The following is a 16,786-nucleotide window of genomic DNA, read 5'->3' on the forward strand; positions in this document are numbered from 1 at the left end:
AGTTTGTGTTCACTGTTGTCTGTTTCCATGAGATTTTTAGTACACTAAGGAATAATAGTCATCATGTAGTTACTCTTTTCCATTTGGGAAGTTCACATTATACCTCTGTCTTATCTGGGATCACTTCTAGTTCGGGTACTTTTGTTTCCCTTCTGCCTTAATTATCACTTGACTCCTCTAGTTTACATTTGCAAAGGGAAAGGATCCCAAGAATATAAAGTTCAGTGGACTGATGATAAGTCTTTGCTTTGTGCTGTAATGATTAGTGGTATAACCCGTATCGTGAAAGGGGGCCTGTGTATTTGTCCTCTAATGACTTCGCTTGAGAGATCCCCAGTGGGGATCTGAGGCTTTCCCTGGGAACCCTTTTTAGGAATCTGTCAAGGAGGATGTGTGTGGTGATAAAGCTGTAGTTTATGTGGGTCTTCAAGGAGTCCGCTTCAAATCTTCTTTTGAAGTAGACAAGAACAGAAATGATAAGTAAATAAAATCTCTGGAAGAATTTGTTTTTAGGTCTTAATACTGTAGAATTCTAAGAGAAAAAGTCCTAAGTAGTTTCTTTAGGAATGTTATCAACTCAGTTTACATGTATGTGGAAATGTCCTTTTTTCTACACTTGTCTATAGTTCATATTTCCTCTATGGAATCCCTTCTTGTTGGGGACACTAACTCTACACAGGCCATGGCTAACTCAGACTTCCCAGCACTATTGTAGTGGTGTTCATAGCGTCGTAGCTGCCACTTATACACTCCCCTGCCCCGTCCCTGAGACACATTCACACATCGTCTTTTATTGTCCAACTTCTTGTCTGTGTAGAAGAGGCAGTGGACTCTGGCATTACTTTGCCCTGCCTGAGTCTCCTTCAGACTGTCCTGAGGTTCTCCTGACCTTAGACATGGTGGGATGGTGTTTCAGCCTGCCCTGCCCTCTCACCAGTTCTGCTTTGCCATCTTTCTCCATAAAAATGTAGCTTTGCATCTTTGATATTTACTTTGAAAAGTTATTTTAACTAAAGAGATTAACTATCTGTCTTGCCAGCCATTTCAGAAGGGTTTATATATAAAATCCTCTTAAGTGCTTGGCAGTTTAACACAGATTCCTTACAGTTATGTGCCAAAGAGATCTATGGAATTTTCAGAACAGTTTTTTATTGTTGTGCTTTGGCAGAACTCCACTTTGAAGACAATTTGATGCCCTTTCTACTTAAGAATTATGTGCAAAGCTCAATGGCTTCAAATTAATACTAAGACAGAAGCGTTCAGAATAGCGGTTTAGGCTCTTTGTACTTTTATGAGAAACCTAACTCTTTGATAAATGTTTCTACCTTAACATTATAACCTCCCTTTTCACATTAGAAACTGTATCTTACATTGGTATGAATTTGTTCTTCCTAACATGTAGGTTTGCTTTGAGAACAGTATTTTCCAATAGTTTCAAAATCTTCAGCAGCTGTCTTCACTCTTCTCTGTCCTTTTCTCGTTTTCTTTGGAGCTTCGGGCATTATACAACATCTGCGTGTGTTATCTCTGCTATTACCCTCTCTAGACCTGAAGGAGAAAGGGGAGGAAGTAGGAATATGAGAGACTAGGGGAACCAGGCAGGAGGATCCACCACATGAGAGCTATAATCTGGACAGACACAGCTGTGACCTGAGTTAGGGTGCATGCTGGGAAGCACTAAGGAAGACAGCCCCCAGCCCCTTGCATTGCTAAGTGCAACTGGAAATTAGGTGGCAAGGGATCCCGGGTGATGCAGTATGCAGCATTAGACTCCTGAGGTCCTGAGTGGGTCAGAGCAAAATGGAGAAAAGATTGGGGGTTGGGCAAATGGAGATAACCAGCACACTTAGATCTATTTATGGGTCAGACTATTTGCATATTGTTGTTTGGGTTTTTGAAAAGTTGCTTAGGTATTTTAGTTACCAAGATATAAGCTGACAAATGACTATGATGGTTTAAAACCTGATGCCTTTAGGATGCCTGGGTTGCTCAGTCGGATAAGCCTCTGCTCTTGATTTTGGCTCAGGTCATGATCTCAGGGTCCTGGTATCGAGCTCCATGCTCAGTACAGAGTCTGCTTAAGATCCTCTCCCTCTGCCTCCTCTCCACTGACATCTCGCCAGTGTGCTCTCTCTCTCTCTTTAAAAAACAAACAAACAAACAAACAAACAGGAAAAAACCAACCTGATGCCTTAGGATATGATGACTGCCCTTTATTGATCTGGGGTTAGAGTCAGTTGACATCATTTAACAGAAGGTGAAACTTTTGTTTCTTTTTTATTTTTAAAAATTAATTAATTAATTAATTAAGAGAGTGTGCACAAGTGGGGGGAAGGGAAGAGGTAGAGAGACAGACTTCCTGCTGAGTGCAGAGCCCCACATGGGGCTCGATCTCACGATGCTGGGGCCATGACCTGATCCGAAATCAAGAGTCCGACATTTAACTGACTGAGCCACCCAGGTGCCCCGAAACTCTTGTTTCTTTGTAATTTCTTTCTAGGTCTAGGACCTGCTATTTATTTAGTTAGCTCATATTTAAGGGACCTTATTTGATGTTGCAATTGTAACTGAACTAGGAGAAATTAGTGAGTGCATTTAGGAGATGAGGCCTTCCACAACTGTTACAGGGTTGCTTGGTATCAGATACTTTTTTTTAACATTCTGAAGTGTAGGAGGACCGGAAAAGAGCCCTTACCTTTGATGTCTGAGCAGTGGATTCTTTTTTTTTTTTTTTTTTTTTAAGATTTTATTTATTTATTTGACAGAGAGACAGCCAGCGAGAGAGGGAACACAGGCAGGGGGAGTGGGAGAGGAAGAAGCAGGCTCCCAGTAGAGGAGCCTGATGTGGGGCTCGATCCCAGGACTCTGGGATCACGCCCTGAGCCGAAGGCAGATGCTTAACGACTGAGCCACCCAGGTGCCCCTGAGCAGTGGATTCTTAGGGAAAATGGGAAGGCATAGTTTCACAGATTACCATTATACAGACAAAAAATGTGATTTTTCTTCCAGTTAGTGTGTGATGGGAACAAAACTCCCCCATGTCAAACCCTCTTTAGCAATAGCAATATTTGCAGCAGAATTTTCTGAATTCATAATAAAAAGGGAATTGTGTAAATTATTTTTCATTTAAAAACATTCTCCTATCTCAAACTATAATTTGGTCCTTTAAATAGTTGCAGTCGAACAAACTGACCTTGCCATGAGGTCAGTTTTCAGCTTTCCAATAGAGGACGAGGTTTTCCTCTGGATTTATATTTTGTATTTTAAGCCAGGTAGGAAATGAAGCTTTAAATCCTAAAGAAGGCCTTAGTCAGTTTGGAATAATGACGTGTGAGATGGTGAAGAAGAGAATAAACTGTGTCTTCTGGAGAGAAATTAACTGTCTAGATCCACATTCCTGTTTAGGGTACAAGGAGGTATCTGAAGTACCCCAAAAGTATTGTCACTTCTCTAAAACATAAACCTTGATCATCATGTTTTCCAACAAAGTTTACATTTGGTTTTAGAGTGTCATTTTCTTTTACTGAGTATATTGCAAGAACTCTCATTCTTTAACGATACAGACTAAAGACAAAAGGATACTGGTGTCTGTATGTGCTGTGAGTATGTATCTCTGAAGCAGGCATTGAGTTTTACAAATAAAAGGAAAGTTCAAGGAACAGCATGACTTTAAAGTCTACATGTTGCCTCTGACATTCAAGGATTCAGAGAGTTATAAGGAGTTCATTATAGCTTAGCTCTCTCCTTCTTATCAGGCATTCCGTAACAAACACTCATGTGAGCACCAGCATAGCAAAAACACGTTTTCCCAGAGTATCAGTCAGAAATTGTGTTGGCAACAACTTAGTTGAACATTTAAGAATGTCAAAATCATTTTGTCAGGACCATTGCTTTTGTTGCAGAGTGACTTGATCTAAGCAGCTTACTTTTAATGGTTACTTGTTATTTGTTGGCACATGTTTGAATGAGTTAATGTGTTTAGTCTTTGAGGTGTTTTAAGGGTGTGTGCATGTGTGTATTTTTTTTTTTTAACAATACTTTTTGTGTGTCTGCTATTGAAGGAAACTGATATCCTTCTTTTGTTTTTAACATAGAAACCAAGCCAGCAAAAGTGCTGCTTTGCAGTCTCACCACAGATCCAACAGCAAGGACATCCAGAACCTAAGTGTGGGTCTGCCCCGGGCTGACGAAGGTCTTCCTGCCAACGAAAGCTTCCTAAACGGAAATCTTGCTGGAGCTACTCTTAGTCCCATGCACACCAAAACCTACCAAGCAAGCAGCCAACCTGGGTCTACCAGCAAAGATCTTACCAACAATAACATACCACATCTTCTCAGCCCAAAAGAGGCCAAGTCAAAGACAGAGTTTGATTTTAATATTGACCCTAAGCCTTCAGAAGGCCCGGGCACAAAGTACCTCAAGTCAAGCAGCAGATCTCAGCAGAACCGGCACTCATTTATGGAAAGCTCTCAGAGCAAAGCCGGAACACTGCAGCCCACTGAAAAGCAGAGTCGGCATAGCTACATTGACACTATTCCCCAGTCCTCTAGGAGTCCCTCCTATAGGACCAAGGCCAAAAGCCACGGGGCGTTGAGTGACTCCAAGTCTGTGAGCAACCTTTCTGAAGCCAGGGCCCAAATTACAGAGTCCAGTACCAATAGGTACTTCCCATCCAGCTGCTTGGACTTGAACTCTCCCACCAGCCCAACCCCCACCAGGCACAGTGACACGAGAACTTTGCTCAGCCCCTCGGGGAGAAATAATCGAAGCGAGGGCACTCTTGACTCACGCCGAACCACAACCAGGCATTCTAAAACGATGGAAGAGTTGAAGCTGCCTGAGCACATAGACAGCAGCCATTCCCATTCTCTGTCTGCACCTCATGAATCCTTTTCTTATGGGCTGGGCTACACTAGCCCCTTCTCTTCCCAGCAGCGTCCACATAGGCATTCCATGTACGTGACCCGGGACAAAGTGAGAGCCAAAGGCTTGGATGGAAGCTTGAGCGTAGGGCAAGGAATGGCGGCCAGGGCCAACAGCCTGCAGCTCCTGTCACCTCAGGTACAGCTTGGACCTTGACTGGATCTGTTGGTTCATCATGGGAAGGTGGTGCAGGGGTGTGAGTAGGGTCAGTCTGCAATTTTCCCTACTGTAGGAGGTTGTGCTTTTTTGATAGAATGAGTTTAGGGAAGCAATACTTGAAGGACAATCTATTAAAAAAATTAATTATTTAAGGCCCACTGTTGAGTACTCAAGAGAACTCAAAAAAAATTGTTTTTAGAAATCTGCTTCTTAAGTGTTCCTTTCTGGCATGTTTTGTTGCAAGAATCCTATTTTGATTTATTATAGAGTTCATAAGTTGTATGGGATAGGTTTTAATTTTCTCAAAATTTGGTGTGATTTGTAGAGATTTTCTCTGATTTTTCCAGACCACATTTGCTTAAATCAGACCCTTTTACTTATACCTTACTCGATATTTTCACTGAATTGAAAAATTTCAAATTTATCTAGAACTATGGGTAAATTTCACTTCAGGCCAAAATAAATGTTAATTTACAGTCTTTTGGATTGTTTTTAAATCTCGAGGCAATGTTTTTATCCTAATGCTTCCTCCATCTTACTGGTTTTTCAAACTCTAGAACTAACAGTAACCTGTTTAAAAGAAGTAGCATTCCTACAACAGAACACGTGTTTTGTAAATTATATTTTCATGATATGGAACATTCATCTGCATCAAAGAAATGAGGGTGGAAACAAGCCAGTGTCAGAAGGAGAGAAGAGTTTCATCTAGGGAAAGTACTCCTCTTTTTGAGAATATGAAAATAGCTTCATCAGACAGTTCTGTGTCAGAACGGCAGAAACTATGGATGAAATATGTAATGGGAGGTTTAGCAAGATGGGTGCTGAAGATGGGGTGGAGATTGTCAGTAACGGAGCAGTCGGTGTAGCAAAGTAGCTAAGAGCTCAGGTTGGGAAACCAGGCTGACCAGGGTTTGTGTCCCAGTTCTGTAGTCTGCTTCAAACAGTGTAAATTTGGGAAAGTGATACAATCTCTCTTTGCCTCAGATTCCTCATCTGAGTCATGTTGTAAGGTTTCAACATGGTGTATAAAGTATCGTGCCCTGTGCCTGGCAGAGTGTCGAACACATTTTAATTGTTGCTGCTTCTGTCATGGTGGGGGCTGTTTTCTAGACATTTAACACACTCTCTCGATGCTAGGTGCTCTCAGACACTCAAAAGAGTCTGAGGTAGGGCTCTTGCCCTTGACAAACTTATCTTCTCTCAGGGAACATTAAATTATACATGATAACAATGAAATAATTAAGAAGCAAATTACTATGGCACTAGCTATAAATAGGAGTTGAGAACAGGGAAAGATCATGAATAGGAGCAGTTAGAAATGGCTTTGGGAGCAACTAAAGGTCTTGCTCTGAGCTAGGATATAGAGAGAAGTTTTGGATGGCTAAGGAATGAGGCTGTGTTCAGGTATTTACTGAATGAGGCACCATGGTGGGATCTCCGGAGAAAGATGAAAAAGGTGTGGCCCCTGTCCTCTCGGAGTGCATGATGGGGCACACTTGACAGGAATCGGTCGTGGCGATACTGTGAGGCTGTGTGCCCACACTGCGCCAGCGCCAGAGGCGAGTGTGCTGTAGACAGAGAGGCACGGCCCTGTCCAGGCAGGGGTTGTGGAAGGTCCCACGTGGAGACGGCATCTGAAAAGAGATTTCTGGGGCTTAACTAGGGGGAGAAAGTGGAGTCGGCCTTGGAAAGGCTGGCAAAGAGGGCAGAAAAGAGGAGGAGGCTAATAGAGACATTAAACAGCATGGTGTGTTGTGGGGATTGCAACTTGTTCCTCGTTGCTGCAGTGAAAAATGCAAGATTTGAGGTCACTTTTGGAGTAAATCAAGCATGAGGGGAGGGGAGTATGTTCTATAAGTCAGTGCTGGTGGGAAAACAAATAGTGGATCTTAAAGACTCTTCAGAAGTACAAACAGCAGGATGTGTGAATTGAAGGATTGAATACAGGAAAAAGGACGGCTTCAGGCTTCTTTCCTAGGAACTCCTTTTCAGAGTAGGAGAAAGGACTTTTGAAATCACCTCATTCAACCCCTTCATTTCATAGATGAGTGTGCTGAGGATCTAAGAAGTTAGGCGGGTTGCCCAAGTTTACCCAATTAGTCCAAGACAGAGCTAATTTACCCAATTAGTCCAAGGCAGTGTCTAGGTCCCTAGGCCAGCATTCTTTGCACTGTATCATGCTGACCTGTTGAGGCTGAAGTGACCCTGGGCCCCTAAGCAGAGCTGTCCTCTATGAGGCTGGAAAGACTGGTGCCCAGGTAAAGGAGGAGGAGTGGGAGATGCATACTTGCAGATGGAAGAGATGGCACATGGCGGGAGATGCCATGATTGGAGTCAGAACAGTGGTTGGAGGAGTCCCTCTAGAGAAGAGAGAACCTCTGGGGCCTAGAAAGATCTCTAGAGCCTGGCAGCTGCCCATAAACATTAGATAGAGGTCAAAACCAGGTAAGGAGTGCTAGCATGCAGCGTAGTGTAAATAGAGGAGATGTAAGAAAAATAAAAAGCTGTAGCTTGGAGAAAAGACAAATGGACTGGTTCTCAGAGTTCCAGAAAAAAGACTGTGAACATGGTGGAGATAATCTAATTATAAATGCTTACTGTGGGCTAAGCACAGACCCAACTGTTACAGAATTTTAAATCCTGTTCGGGAAGTACAGCTCCAAGCTGCAAGATAGTACAAGTTTAAAGGCACAGAGATGGCAAATGGCTTGAGAAGTGACTAAAGCCATGAGTAAGTGATGAGAATCACCCTCCTATAAAATATTGTGGCCACCTTCAAGAGGAAGGGGACAAAACTAGCACTGTCACTTAAGAGTTTAGGTTAGATATAAATCATTTGTTTTCTTAAAGACTTTTCTAGGGGGCTTTGTAAAGTATACAGGTGCTAAAATTCAAATGAGATCTTAATCACAAATTAGGAAGAAGAGAGGCTACCTCGGATGATTTGCTGCCCAGAATATTCTTTCATAGTACATTTGGGGAGTAAGGGAGACAGAGAATCCTATTTAAAGTTTAAATAAAATGTTTTTGATACATCACGTAAGGCTCAACATGTGACTCTCTATGTATAATCTGCAGATACGCAATGCAGCGAAGTCCTCCTAATGGCTTGGCAATTTTGTTCCTTAATCTTGTTTTCCTTGAGGGTAGAAGATGCCACTTTTCTCCTTAGTGAACACTATTGTGAAACAAGGCTGCTCTTAGCTTGTGTCTTACTTCCTTGAGGGAAATAGGCAGTGTCTCCTGAGATGTGTGCTGTCCTGATCATGGTTAAGAAAACACATGAAGTACAAGTACTGTTATCCTAGAGAAGATTAAGAAAACTTGAAGTACCTAAAATTACAGTAGTCAGGGAATTTTAAGACAAATGATTAAGAGTACTGATTTGCTTCCATGATCTATCCAAAGAACATTTGATTTCATCTGAATCTGCCATTTAAGTTCTTAATGAAAAATAATTTTGGATCTGCATAGTTCTTTTTGGAAAAATCTGCTAGAGAAATTTTAGATTAACTAATAGAATCTAATTAGAGTGCTGCACAGAACCATGACTATCTAGATATTAGGAAGATAATTTTCTTTGTTTTTAATAATTAATTGAACTATTTTCAGTGTAATTCTTTCCCTGCTTGCCTTAACTTTAATGAGAATTTCACTTTCCATCTGTGTGACATTTGTTTCAATTATTTTACATTCATCAGATGATTCAATCTTTTATGGGACAATTTGTGTTTTAGCCAACTAACATTTTTTATTTTAGCTGGTGAAGGTACTAATTATGCCAAATAAAGCCCATGGTGATTTAGGTGATTTTCATCCCTAGGAACAGGACACTCTTATAAATCCTTTTAAATTTGACTTCCAGCCTGGAGAACAGCTCCCTCCAGAGATGACTGTGGCTCGATCTTCCGTTAAAGAATCTTCCAGAGAAGGCACCTCTTCATTCCACACAAGGCAGAAGTCTGAGGTCTGAATTCTCCACAAGTTGCTAACTTTTACGATAAAACTTGTCTGTAAAGAGTTGTCATGTGATATCATTACAGCCTGTCTTTTAAAATTTCTTCATAACTAGTCTCCCACAAATAAACTGGCTTATAGAGTTAAGTAGTTTTCCTTGTGCCATAATTCTAAGTTTTCTCTTTAAAAGATCCTGGAGTAAATTCTAGATCAGTTACACACTATTCTAAGTTCATAGGTCACATCATCATTGCCCTGTTGTTAACTTTTTATAAACCTCTTTCTTGTCTCAGGGTGGAGCATATCATGACCCCCACTCTGATGATGGCACTGCCCCCAAAGAAAATAGACACCTGTACAATGACCCTGTTCCGAGGAGAGTTGGCAGTTTCTACCGAGGTAAGCCCAGCCCCGAGCACCCACCGGGGTCCTCTCTCTCTTCCCCCTCCCTGCACCTCCAGCCCATGCCCTCCACTACACTTCACTGCCTTGACTTCAGGTCCCTGCCATCCTTGTCTGTGCTGTCGCCTTCCAACACTTCTCCCTGCTTCGGATCTTGCTGTCTTAGTTCAGGCCCTCATGGCTTCTGACTTGGGTTCTTTGAGTAGCCTCCCAGCTGATCTCTCTATTTCCCAAGGTTTCCATCAAACCAGTCCCTGGAATGATCCATTTGAAGCTGTGTCCTGGCCGTCCCACTCATTCATTCAATTAAGTCCTAAAGTATTTATTGATGTCACCTGTGTGCCTGGTGCTGGTCTAGCTTAGAACATGTCAGTGAACGAGGCAGCCAGAGGTCTCCACCTTCATGGAGCTCACATTCTCATGAGGAGAAAACTACACTAAATGTAAGAATTATGTAGAGTAGTAAAAGATAATAAATGCCAGAAGGCAAAAATAGAGCAAGGCAACCCACTGTCTGCCCCCAGTCTTCTGTCTCTCACCTGCTGACAGTCCTCCGGTGGTTTCCCATTGACATCACAACAAAATCTGGATTCTCTAAGATGACTTTCCAGATATTCCATGCCCTGGTCCTTGCCATCCTCTGTAGCTACTGTTCCTCCATCCTGAAATGCTTGGATAACTTGTTTTTGTTCCTCCATCCTCCCCCTGCTTGGATAACTTGTTTTTGTCCCATTTAAGGTTCTACTTTGAAGTTCTCTGCAGTATGATGTCTTCCCTCTCCACCCAAAGTGAAATGTTTTCTTCTCTGTTCTACCCATGGTTCCTTGTCTAGCCATCTAACATGACACAGACTACATGGTATTGATTCTTTGTCTGCATTTCTCTCTCTCAAGGTTGTAAGGCCCTTGATCATGTTTTCCTCTTTTACCTTCATTGACTAGCACACTGCCTGATGGTTTCATAAATATTTGTTGATTGAAAGGAAATCTTCAAGTGTACTTGCACAGCCTTAAAAAAGTACTTCGATGGTTAACTAACAACTAAAACAGAGGCTTTGGAGGCTGTATGGATTTAGGAGATGTTGACAGAGAAAGGCATCCCCTTTGAAGAGCTATGTAGCAATAGAGTGAGAGCCCCTCCAGAGCTCTAGCCCCTGGTAGGGAGACTAACAGCAAGCCCACCGGGGTAGGGGCAAGGTCAGGGTGTTTCAGAGGCTCAGCTTCTTAAAGCCTCCTAAGAGTCATCACCTTCCTTCTACAGTCGCCCTCACCCACATTGTTTGGCTTTTTACTATTCTGTTGATTTGGGGGGACAGCTGGAAAGGGACAGGAATTGGGGGAGAACATGGACAGCTGCTTGGTCATCTTAACTAGGAACCTCAACTAAATAAATGTATAAAAGTATTATTTAGGACTAAATATGTATTGATTTAGGCTACTTGTTCCCTCCCAGCCCCGTTTGAAGAAAGCATAGGGCACTGAATATGCCTTTTAATGCATTCGGTTTTTTCTCATGCTGTGGTTACTTTAGAATTGTAAGGGACTGAAATTTTAATTCAGATTAAAGTTAGCTAAAATATTGTAGTGTGTATGAGCAAATGCCTTTTTTTTTTCTATCACTGTAAGTCTTACTACCAAAATGGGCCATATCTGTGTTATTCCTGTAGATGTCTGGAGTGTATTATACTTTAATATAAAATGTTAACAAAGTTTTGATTAATTAGGAAAGATGGTTTTATTTTGATTACAAGTGAATTAAATTGGTTCATATCAGTAAAACCCCTCATTAGTCTTCCTCATAATACACTTCAGGGTTTGGCAGGTAGAACATTTTTATTTTAGAAAGTCCAGAAATAGAAGGAAGAGATTTAACCAGGTGAAACATCTGGAGACATCTGTCATTTCAATGTTTCTACTAAATCTAACTGGATGAAGATTTAGTGGTATCATTGAAATGACAGATGTTTCCAGAATACTTCTTGGTTTTAGTCCTACTGGTCAAGAGGCAAGTGAAATGGTGTCATTTATCTTGATATTCAGCCTGTATATTCCTTTTGTGATGAAATTTGCAATATATTTTGATTTATGATCGAGCTTAAAAGGTGACAGGGGTGCCTGGGTGGCTCAGTCGGTTAAGCGTCTGCCTTCGGCTCAGGTCGTGATCCTGGGGACCTGGGATCGAGTCCCTCATTGGGCTCCTTGCTCAGCAGGGAGCCTCCCCCCTCTCCATCCACCTGCCACTCCCCCTGCGTTTGCCCTCTCTCTCTCTCTCAAATAGATAAAATCTTTAAGAAGAAGAAGAAGAAAGTGACAGAAAAACATAGTAACACCCACCCCCCCAAGGGCAAAAAAGTATTTACCCACATATGTTGTGGTTTGTCTTTCTGTTCTTCACTGGATTGAGAACTTAGAGAAAAATAGAATTTTTGGAAATAACCAAATTTCTTTGGAATGTAGTTTTAAAAAATACAAAATTGACTCTGCCTCCCAAGTGTAAGGCTTAAAGCACAGTGTATTCTAGCACACATATCGTTAAGAGTCACTTCAGACTGAGAATAGATTTTGCACAGTTGAGTCTATGATGTAAGACAGCCTCAATTTCAGAGAATGCCAAAATAGTGAAGGGGGGCTGTCCTATTCATACTTTAAAATATTTTACAGTGTTCTTCAGTTAGTCAGCTGACAGATCAATTTATGTTTTAAATATATATTGCCTGATGTTAACTGACCCTTGCAAATTAATGTTATAATCAGTGGGGGAGGGAGGGAGAATGTTCCCTGGAATGCCTTGACCCTCAGAAAACACAAAAGTTATATAAAGGGCAGAGGAGGGTTTTGACTTATGTGTTTGTTTTAATTGTGTGAGAGAAAATGCAGTAGAATCAGTTAAGAACTGCTTCAACCAAAAAAGTACATCAGTGACTGACTTTTTCTTTATTCAGTGCCATCTCCTCGTCCAGACAATTCTTTCCATGAAAATAATGTATCAACCAGAGTTTCTTCCCTACCATCAGAGAGCAGTTCTGGAACCAACCACTCAAAAAGACAGCCAGCATTCGATCCATGGTGAGTATTTTGATTTGTTTTTACTCTCCTTTTTTCTAATTGTAGATTTGAGATTTCAAAGAATTCTGGATACACTTTTTAGCTTGCTTGTTTTCTCAAGTGAGATTGTTGATAAGGAAACTGTGAATTGTCATTATTTATAATGGTTTATTTCAATGTCAGCATTTATATTAAATGTCATGTAAAAGAAGAAAAAATCTGCTGGGTCACTAAATGCCTCACATATCTCACATGTCTTTCATTGCGTTCTTCTGATAGGAATGCTGTCTTTCACTGACTGTCTCTTTTGTTGCTGTTGTATCACAGGGTAGACACTTTGTTTAGCACTTGGTGTGCGCTGACTCACTTGGTTCTCATGGTCAGCCTTTGGGGTGGGGGCAGCTCCCGTTCCACAGATGAGGAAGCTGCAGCCTTGAAAAGGGAGAGCACTTGCCTGGACAGCCCTTAGCAGGGAGAGAAGAGCCAGGATCTAGGCCTGCATGGGGTCTGACTCCAAAGCTTATGTTTTTCACCTCTGTGCCACCTGACTTGCATTCAGGGTGAAAGGAAAGGAATGAAGGGACACCCTTTACGCTACCACAAAAAAACATAATGGTAGTCAGAGGCTGAAATGATAATGCCAGCTTTGCTTATTCTTTTATCTTCTTTGCGTCATATGTAATAAAAATTTAGGGAGAGTTATACCGAATATTAAGTCTCATCAGCAGATCTGTCCGGGGAGTAAGGACCTCTTTTTTTAAAAAAAAATAATAACATAGACTTTATACTGTCAGCTGCCCAAAGAGACAGCCCAGAATCTAGATGTGAGGGGTGTTTATGTGTACTTCATAAAACTACTAAGTTCTCTACTTGGATTAAAATGGTGCATGACCATAGCATTGCAAGTTTAGAATAGGGCCATTCTGTCAAATTCCAACTCTGTTGTTTATTGCCGGAAGTCACAGAAGGGTCTTAGGTCAGTTAGTACTCCTGACCCTGTGTGGTTGTGCAGTTTTCACCCTTTTCACAGGGTTGTGTCAAGGTTTTAGTGCTTCTGTGCCCTATGGTAAAAATAACTTCATTATTTTTAAAACAGTAGTAAAAACAGTATTTTTAAAGCTGTAAATATTTTCATAAGCATAGTTTACATCCGTTGCCGTATTTATTAAATGAGAGTTTTAACAGTAGTGACTAAGAGGTTGGACTCTGGAAATAGGACATCTTGATTAATGTCACCTTCTGTTTGTGTGACTTTAACCTCTGCCTCTCAGTTTTCTCATCTGTGAAAATAGGCCTAAGAGTACTAACTCCCTTACAGGATTAATGTGATCATTAAATGAGGGAAAACATCAAAAGCATCCAGAGGCAGTGCCTAGCACACTGTGACTTGTTACTGTTAGCTGTGGCAGTTTTTACCATGGATGTCCTCTAACTTCAGTATGACTTGTCACATGTCTCCCCTCTACTTCCTTTGCTGAGAAACTTTGCTGCATTCTTTTTCCATGTGACTGTAGACCAGCTCTCCTATGCATTAACCTGGGAGCACAGGTACAACTTGTAGTTACCGGCTTTGACAGTTTTCAAGTGAGGCTTTGATAAGCCATGCGAATAGTGTCTCAATTGTGAGACTAAGGAAGTGTAGAAGAAATTGTTTTTCTTCTTGGATGTTGCATAATAGAGTGGTGATGGTTTAAAAGAGAATTACAGGTTAACATAGTTCTATCAAATTAGGTGGGTTAGATCAAAACTAAATCCAAATGTGGGATAGGTAGTATTAACAACATACTGTTTTTGTCTTTTTGATAGTCAGTTTGAGTAGAGCTTGTTTAGACCAGGTATATGTAGAAACCTGAAAACAGTTTTTTGTGGGTTTTTTTTTTTTTTTTTTTTTAAGAATTAGAGGCATAATTGGGATGTCGAACTTCAGACTTTAGACAGGCCTTCATCAAGTCATCCCTACTCTGATATTGCTGTTATGAAGCTTGAGAGGGTTGCAGAATTACCAGTTTGAGATGCAGTATTCTTTTGTTCCCACTGCCCCTCATGTTAATGCTGCTATGATACTTCTTTGGGCATCACATCTAACTTTGTCTAAGTCATTCATTGAACTTGACTTATCTTGATTTTTTTCTTTCTTGAACAAGAGATCTCACTGGTTCACCATATTGTGTATATTTGAGAGAAATGCAGCTTGATAACGTACAAAAATGTGAACAAGCCTTGCTATGGTAACATAGTGAGTCGCTCTTCCTAAATTATCACTTGCCTAAGGGCAGTCTGTTTTTCCTTGATAGTGGTGCTTCCCATTTCTTTTGGGACGAGAATATTTGTACAGTGTACACATTTCTTGGAATGGAAAGATCGACCTTACTATATCATTTTAAAGTGATAGATATTGTAGTATAATCTCCAGGGTGGTTATTCTGGCCATCTCAGCTATCCAGAATCCAGTTAAGAACTGGGAGATGAGCCAGAATATCTCGGAACAAAAAATAGAGTTAATGCAATCAGATTCATCTTCACTAATGGGAAAACACCTCCACCCTCCCTATAAGCCTGTTTACTCTTTTTTTTTTTTTTAGAATTTTTATTTATTTATTCTAGAGAGAGAGAGAGAGAACGCATGTGCACAAGCAGGGAGAGGGGTGGGGGGGAGATGGAGAGAGAATCTCTAGCAGACTCTGCGCTGAGCGCGGAGCCCAACATGGCGCTCCATCTCATGACCCTGAGATCATGACCTGGCCCCAAATCAAGATTCGGATGCTCAGCCAATTGAGCCATTCAGGCACCCCTAAGCCTGTTTACTCTTAAGCACAATTTTAACAGTTGGCTCTGAGGTTGTCAGGCAAGAAGTAATCCCGGGTAACAATACAGTGTGAAGAGGGAGAAAGATCCCAAATAATAGCCAGGGAGAGGAGAGGAATATTTTTGCCTTTTCTCAGGCTCCCAGTAGGAATATATTTTCTGGTCCTCATGGTTTCATATGTAGAATAGATATCCATAAAGCATATAGATTTCTAAAACAGGCTGTTCTTACTTTGCTTAAAAAGGCAACGTATATAAAATATGTTTGGAAAGACTGCTGTTAAATTTGGGTTTAAAAGTGATGTTTATACAGTAAACCAAATTAATTAGGAATCCTAGTAATTAAGGTGAGTGAAGGATTGCTGTCACTGTTTGCACAGTCCCAGGCTTGTTCTTCTGGTTAAGTTATGAATATATTGGCATCCATTATGGCTTGCCACCATAACTCACAAAATTGTTCACTGATTGTTTTCTTCTCGGACATCAGCTGACTAGTTTAGTTCCATGACCAGGGGAAGGGGGGTAGCAAGGAAAGTGTCACGCTGCTTAATGAAACACCAGAATCTGACCCTCTCTTGAACCTGTGGGTATCCCACCTTGAGTCTGTGAGCAGCTTGAGGTCACACTCCTTGTTTTATTTTTCTCTCTAGCCCCAACACCGCCAACACCAGGCCCACCACATACACAGTACGCCATAAATGTTGGTTGACTTCCATTCAGTCAACTTTAATTCCTTCCTTTTTTAGGGGAGTCTTGAATTCTCTTTCCTCTTGACCCCTTATAAAACAGCTGTTATGTTAGAGGATGTCAGAGTAGGAGGAGGTTGCTACTCCCCTCCCTCCCCACCCCAGCGGTTTGATCAGCCCTGGATAATATGTCAGGTGACTAGCTGGGTGGGCCTTCTCAAAGGTCCGGTACCTGAGATGGATGTGATCACCCATTTGCCCTTCTCTTGTGCTGCTCCTTTTGGGCCCATCTGTTGCCTATACCAGGTAGAATCATAGGGTCCAGAATTCACAAATGAGATAAATTATGGTGTAGTACTGGTTGTAACTGATCAAGTCTCTGTCTTTATTCTTTTGTACAACACCCAGCTTTTCAGGTGCCTGTGTTCCTGGCGGCTTCTCTCCGTCTCTGCCTCTCTCTGAGTCTATCTTCTAGTCTTTCTTCCTCTGTTTCTCTGACTCTGTATGTGTATGTTTCCATGTAGCTTCTCCCTCTCTTTGTTCTTTCTCTGTCTCCGTCTCTCTCTCCCATTTGTGCTCTTTTTCTCTCTGACTTCTTTTTTGTGTCTTTTGTGATACATGCACACTCATGCTTCACTCCTAGCTTTCGTCTTTCTAGTTCAAGCGTAATTTATTTCCTTTTTTGGTTTTGGTCTCTGGGATCTTTGCCTGCCTGAATCTTGGCCCCACCACCTCTGCTCAGTCTCAGTCTGAAGATGTTTTTCTCATCATTCCTCCTTTCCCTGGGCTCTAGTTTACCCAGCGTCTTTG

General features: G+C 41.4%; 1 protein-coding gene across 6 annotated transcripts in view; it reads left to right on the forward strand.

The window, feature by feature from the left end:
- Positions 1–16,786, forward strand: part of CDKL5 (cyclin dependent kinase like 5) — a 198,691-nt gene that overhangs the window by 170,620 nt on the left and 11,285 nt on the right. For all 6 annotated transcript variants that reach the window (XR_008958739.1, XM_057310336.1, XM_057310340.1 and 3 more), the window contains exons 12-15: positions 4,095–5,061; positions 8,948–9,049; positions 9,333–9,438; positions 12,383–12,506. Coding sequence is in view for 5 of the 6 variants with exons in the window: in XM_057310336.1 (XP_057166319.1) it covers positions 4,095–5,061; positions 8,948–9,049; positions 9,333–9,438; positions 12,383–12,506 (1,299 nt within the window). In the remaining variant the exon portion in view is untranslated. The remainder of the gene's footprint in view (positions 1–4,094; positions 5,062–8,947; positions 9,050–9,332; positions 9,439–12,382; positions 12,507–16,786) is intronic.

Source organism: Ursus arctos, chromosome X (genome assembly GCF_023065955.2).
Source record: "Ursus arctos isolate Adak ecotype North America chromosome X, UrsArc2.0, whole genome shotgun sequence".
Classification (NCBI taxonomy): Eukaryota; Metazoa; Chordata; class Mammalia; order Carnivora; family Ursidae; genus Ursus; species Ursus arctos.